Source organism: Pinus tabuliformis, chromosome 1_2 (genome assembly GCF_031772625.1).
Source record: "Pinus tabuliformis cultivar Carrire ecotype Pingquan chromosome 1_2, CPIR1, whole genome shotgun sequence".
NCBI lineage: Eukaryota > Viridiplantae > Streptophyta > Pinopsida > Pinales > Pinaceae > Pinus > Pinus tabuliformis.
This window is the reverse complement of record NC_142298.1, coordinates 313,954,224-313,961,006: the sequence shown is the minus strand read 5'-3', so window position 1 is coordinate 313,961,006 and position 6,783 is coordinate 313,954,224. Positions and strand designations below refer to the sequence as shown.

The window sequence follows — 6,783 nt, the reverse complement described above, 5'->3', positions numbered from 1 at the left end:
TCTGGGAAATCTGGAGATGTCAGAATCATATTATTTTTGAAGGATCGAAGATGGACTTGGCACCGGTGGTTAACTGGATTATGGGATGGACTTCTCCAATTCTGTCTACTTCACCTAGGCCTAATCGGTCTTCTCTTCCGGTTGCTGGTCCCAGGATTGACTACCCGGCTGGATTTTTTGACGAGGCCTCACAAGGGGGCAGAGGCGAATGTGGTTTCTGGATCGTACTCCCATTAGAACAAAAATATTGGGTACATTGGGGGGGGGGGGGGGGCAGTGGAACAAATATGAAAGCAGAGGCCATGGCATTGTGGGGTCTTCTTTGGTTTGCTTTTTTCTTGAGCATTCCCTCCATCCACATATATGGGGATTCACAGTCTATAATCAACCATGTTCATGGCATCACGTGCATTCGACATCCACATCTACAACGCTGGCTCAGGCAAATTATGCTCCTTTCGAGGACTTTCAAGCACATTTCCATTCAGCACATTGGTAGGGAGTACAAACACAACGCAAGCAAGATTTCCAAAATGGGCATACACGCTCAGCAAGATGGGGTGCATATTGAGATTCTAGTGGGAGGCACTACAGTGGACTCAGGCTTTCTCCCTTTTCCCTGATATGGTTAAATTGGATGATGAACTCTTTAGTATTATTGTTTTTTTGTTTTCATGTCAGTTTTTGTTTTTGCTTATTTCATGGATAAATCCATTTTTTCTCATGGCTTGGTTTAAATATGGATGTTTAAATATCTTAGAATTACTTCATATATTCCTCGTATCTGCATCTGGGATATATTTTGGATTATAGGTGATTTTTTGGACTAAAAGACATATCTAGTGGATGCTTTATGCATAAGATTTGATGGAATATGTACTGATATTTGGCTCTATAGTACAAATTTCAGTGTGTGTGTTTTTTTTTTGTTTTTTTGTTTTTTAATTTTTTATTCAGCACGAAAAAAAGCTATATTTCTGTTATAAAATCATATTGAGGAGAATATGTACATGAAAAGGAAGATGGAGATCGCATGTTATAGCTGAATTATGGAATTCAAGCCAATATATATGGGATGATCAAAAAATGCCGAAACAATAGGTATACATAAGATTGGTCATAATGTTCAGCATCAATATAGGCAAAATATGAGGTAGATATAAGACAAAAGGCAGGATATAGATTATAGAAGAAAGTCATCCAAAATGGAAATTCTAAATTGTAGGGTCCAGATACATACCAGATTGATGACCATGAGAAAGGAGAGTTAAGTACCCAGCATGTGAAATTCCTGAATCTGGAAGGATTCATTGTCCACTATGATGCGCATCATCCATACTCCGTGATGAGAAGAGAAACCTTTCTTTGATAGAGCATCCGCTACTGTGTTTTTTCCCCTGTCAATGTGGGCAATCGAGTAATCCTTCTTATGGTTCCATATTGTCTCAATTTTGTTCAGCCATCCCAATAAGTTGATATTTTTTATGACATGTTTTGACTGAACATGATCAATAATCATCTTAGAATCCCCGAAAATTTTCAGCTCTTGTATGTTGAGAAATTCACAGAAGGATAGAAGACCAGCAAGAGCCATAGCCTCAGCTTTATTATTTGATCCAACCCCTCCATTCCAATATATTTCATACTTCTGCCCATCTGAAGGGATGATATAAACTCCGCATGCAAAAATTCCCTGTTGTGCCACCCCATCAAAAAAGGCACGCGGAAACCCCGAAGGATCCATTGTTAGAGCCTTCCTCCCACTTCTGAACCGGGAATGTTTTGGCAGACATAGGGCATTGTGCATATGGAGGATAGATTCAAAAACTGAAAAATGACTTTCCATTTTTGAGTTGAAAATAATTGCATTCCGCCATTTCCAAATAGCCCATATGGCTAGCAATGGAATGGGTCGCCAGTCAATATTCATGTCGCTCCACCATCCAAAAGCATCAACAATAAAGGGAAAAGAGATTTTGTTGAGGCCGAAATGTGCTGCCAAAAGCTGCCATATCAGCTGTGATTGTGAACAGAGAATGAACAAATGAAGATTGTTCTCAATGTTGGCTCTACAAAGGGGACATATGGCCGGCCCACACCAATGTCCCTTCTAGAGATTTTCCCAAGTAAGGTTCCTGTTATGAAAGACCAACCAAGCAAATAAAATGATCTTAAGGGGGCATCTTGTTTTCTAAAATGTGATTGGGAAGATGTGATTCATCTGTTCGGATTCAGAAAGAATAAGGAGCTGGCATATGTGCCTAACATATACAGTAGATATGCCACCAAGCCCCTTCCATATTAGGAAATCCTCATCCGTAGATTGAAAGATACCTCTATCTCACATAGTCGATATGATCAAGTTCCATTGAAATGCCAATGCATCCCTAAGTCCCAAGTCATTAGCTGATTTCCATATAGGAATGGCACCCTCCCATCTGCGAATTGCCTTATCCCAAAAAAAGATACCCTACTGTGCAAAGCCCCAATCAACTGTGGAGAAAATTGGATCCTTCCTTCCCCTCCTGCAATGTCATCCAAACCTATAATTATTTTATTCCCGGACTGAAATTTCCAAATCAGGTTTTTTAGGAAGAAGCGTTCTATCTTCCTGAAACTTCTCCATATAGCAGAGCCCCGTGGGGATCCAATGGTACCGAGCCTGTACCAGAAAGAAATATCTTTATTATCCATATACTTAGATCTTATGGCATTGCTCCAAAGAGAGTCCCCCATTACAGCTTTCCACATGGATTTACAAAGGAGTGCCTTTCAAAACAAATTTAAGTCCAAAATGAGCCAACCCCCCATCTTTTTTGGGCAGGCCAACTTCTCAAGCTTTGCTAAATGATATTTTTTCTGATCATTGTGACCTCCCCAAATGAAGTTAGCAGTCATTTTGTTGAGTCTGCTGATAATGGATGAAGGAATGAGGAAGAGATGTGCCCAGTATACCATAATTTGAACCAGCACAACCTGGGTCAATATCGCACGACCGCCAATGGACAGGTATTTGTATTCCCATCCAGCAATTTTCTTGTAAAATCGATCAGAAATCCAAGACCAATCAATGACAAAATATCCAACAGATTTCAGGTTATAGCCAAGGTATTTCAACCCTTGCTTGATAGGATAAACTTTAATATTGGAGAGTTGAGAAAGAAAAGAAATAAGATCCCTGTGAATATTCTCAACATGAAAAGACGATTTGCCTTCATTTACACACATCCCGGTAGCTTTTTGAAACCTTCTCAAAATTCCGTGTAAGCATATCCATGATGCCTTGCAAAGCATAGCCGAAAACAGGATGTCGTCTACAAAAAAACTGTGGGATATGAAAATGCCTCTGCAAATAGGGAGAGGGCTGCATCTATTTTGTTGAATCGCTCTTTTTATATGAAGACTCAAAGAGTCCATGACGAGAATAAAAAGAAGAGGTGACAAGGAGCAACCTTGCTGCAAGCCCCTAGTAGCCATGAAAAAAGGAGTTGGGATACCATTTATAAGAACAACAAAATTAACATCAACCACACATGCCATAATCCAGTTGGTACAATGGCCATCAAGATCAATCTTAATAAGGAGGCATCTTAAGAAGCCCCAGTCTACACAATCATATGCTTTTTTAAGGTCAATTTTTAATAATGCAGCCTCAGTCTTTCTATAATGCATGGAATGAAGGCATTCTTGTGTGAGAGCCACCGCCTCCAAAATGTTGCGGTCTTTTAGGAATCCATGTTGTTCAGGGGTCAAGTGAATAGATAAGATATTCCTCAGCCGAACAACAATAATTTTAGAGATGATCTTATAAAGAACATTGCACAAGGAAATGGGCCGGAAGTCCATAAATGAGATGGGTTCCTTCTTTTTTGGAATTAATGCTATATATGTGGAGGAAATTTGATGACTGATAAGTCCATGAGTCCTGGATTCCTCAACCATATTTAAGAGATCCATTTTAAATAAGTCAAAAAAATGAATGAAGAAATCAATAGACCACCCATCTGGGCCAGGACACTTATCTTTTTGAAAATATTTCATAGTAGCTAATAACTCCTCCTTTGTGACTGCAGAATAAAGGAAACTGTTCAGATTTGCATCAAACATAGAAGGATACGGATCTATACCCCAAAATATGTCCTCAATATCAGAGCCCACGTTCCTACTGTATGCCTGTCTGAAAAGTTTAACAGCTTCTTCTGAGATCTGCGCTTGAGACGAAAAAGTAATGCCATCCTCATTCTTAATCTTCCAAATAGAATTAACTTCCTGACGCTTATTAGCAAATCTATGGAAAAACTTTGTATTTTTATCACCCTCCTTGAGCCATATAGCTCGGCTTTTAAGGCGTTCCTCTGATAATATTTTTTGTTTTCTTTTTTCCAATTCCCAAATTTGTGAGCGAATAGCCAGCGGAATACTGAGATCTTTAAAGTGCCCAGATAATTTTTCCAATTTCTTACAAATGTCCAGCAGAGTCAGCCTATTGGAAATTGATTTTTCCCGTTGCCACTTTTTGACCCCCTTCCGAAGATGAGATAACCGGTCCAAGAATGGTCGGGGAATATCATGAATCGACAGAGATGGGGGATGCATGATTCATGAATAAATTTGTTGAAATGGACATCTTCAAGCCATGTGCAATTAAATTTGAAGGGATAACCATATCTATGACCAGTTTGGTTCCAATGAATGGAAATGGGCCTATGATCCGATATGAAGGAAGGAATGATCTTTATTGATGGAATACCAAATCTGTCGATCAATCTATCATGCAAGATAAATCTGTCGAGTCTCTTAGCAAGGAAAGCCGCATTCATTCTCCCATTGTCCCATGTGGGACCAAAGTTAATTGGCTGAACATCAACAAAGTTTTGTTGAATGATGGCATCACTAATAAGGCACCCCACAGGGTCGTTTTTCTTGCCATTTCCCATATTTCATCGTTGCATAGAGTACAATTAAGATCCCCACCAATCAATAGGGAATTTAATTCTAGAAATTCCGAAGATAGAAATAGTTCCCAAGAAGGAGATCGATCTTTGTATGGAGCCTATACATTTAATACTATGTTACCAGAAACGAGACGGTTGTCACCGTTCCCGGTAAAAAACGTGTAAGAAACGAGACCAGACGGAAACGCCATTTTCTACGGTCGTTTTAGTTAACCAGTGCATATATTTTACGGGAAATCTTTTACAGGTGGGAAATCTTTTACAGGTCATAGTTGGCTGTTTTGCAGGTCGTTCTCAGCCCTATATTTTCACTCTTTATTGTAGATTTCATGCATGTATTCATTCAATAACCTAGAGGCCTATGCGAAGTATACTAACCAGTGCATATATTTTACGGGAAATCTTTTACAGGTTGTAGTTGGCTGTTTTGCAGGTCGTTCTCAGCCCTATATTTTCACTCTTTATTGTAGATTTCATGCATGTATTCATTCAATAACCTAGAGGCCTATGCGAAGTATAGGGAAAGTTGATTATTTTTGTACTATTGTCCTTTTTTAGTTGATTTGTTTTCCTTTAACATTTATATTGTTAAAATTCATAGTTTAAACATTATGTGGCTCAAGAAGTTCACATTTAATTGCAAATCTATTTATTGTTTATATATATATATATATATATATTATTTGGTTTTTTTTTAAGGAAACAATAATTAGCCGAAGGCCCAAAATGCATAGAAATGTATACACTTAATTGACTAAGAAGCATAAGCATGTATATATTTAATAGTCAATTTGCTAAGCTAAGCATAAGTTTGGTATTCAAATTATTTAGTTTTTAAATAAAATTTGGGCTGGAAATTTAGTTGAAACTATATTGAAAATTGAAACTAAGTCTGCATTTTTCATTTTTATTTTCATTTTCTCTCTCCTCGTTTCTTGAGTGCGAAACCTCCGAACTCTGTTTCTCGTACCGTTGTCATTTCTCGTTTCGTTCCCGTTTCTCGTTTCTGGTAACATAGATTTAATATATGAACTGCCCCCGGAGAACCACGAAAGAGAGCAAGAAGAAGGATGCCTGCAAAACACCGGAAAGCCACCGCTATGATCCATTTCGGATCCCATAAAACAGCCAGGCCCCCAGATAAACCAACCGCATTTGTGGCAGCCATATACCATGTGGGGAACATACGCCTGAAGTATGAAATTGATTCTTGGAAAAAAATAGCACTGATTATAATTCGGATCAGAATAAGAGCTGTGTGAGAATAATGTCTGAATCCAAGACGACTAGGCTGGCCACTATCATAGCAAGTACACTTTCGCCATGTTTCCATCATATGTTTGTCACACCCCCTTGACAATACATTGTTGTGAAAAAGAGATCGCATGGATGCAGTCGGTGTCAAACTTGTGGTTTCTACTATGCCAACTTTATCGTGCACTCCCTGCTGATCGAGATGAGCATATGTTCTAATTCCTGTGTATGTTTTAATTGCTTTGCACATTCAGAAGAATTAGTTTGTTTTCCCTACTGATGGAGATAAGATTCGAGAATATGTTCTAATTGCTTTGCACATTCAGACAAATTAGTTTGTTTTCCATCTCCAGGTGCTTTTTCCCATCCGATGCGTGAAATTGCTGATTTTTCAAAGTTTACATCCTATCCATGTTTCTTGAAGCTATTTCAATGTATCTTGCAGAAGGCGAAGTTCTAGTGGTGGAAAAGAAACAAAATTTAATATTCTTGCAATGTTTTTAGGCTTAGCAATCAAGGTTTAGGCATAAATCTTCATCTCCTTGGGAAACTTGATGGGTGTATTCACGATGGA

At 38.5% G+C, this 6,783-nt stretch overlaps 1 protein-coding gene across 1 annotated transcript; it reads right to left on the bottom strand.

Annotated features, from left to right (window-relative positions):
* Positions 1 to 1,267: 1,267 nt before the first annotated feature.
* On the bottom strand, positions 1,268 to 1,744 carry LOC149205620 (uncharacterized). Its single transcript, XM_089397451.1, has one exon. It carries the CDS (start codon positions 1,742 to 1,744, stop codon positions 1,268 to 1,270), a length of 477 nt encoding a protein of 158 aa, XP_089253577.1.
* Positions 1,745 to 6,783: the final 5,039 nt, after the last annotated feature.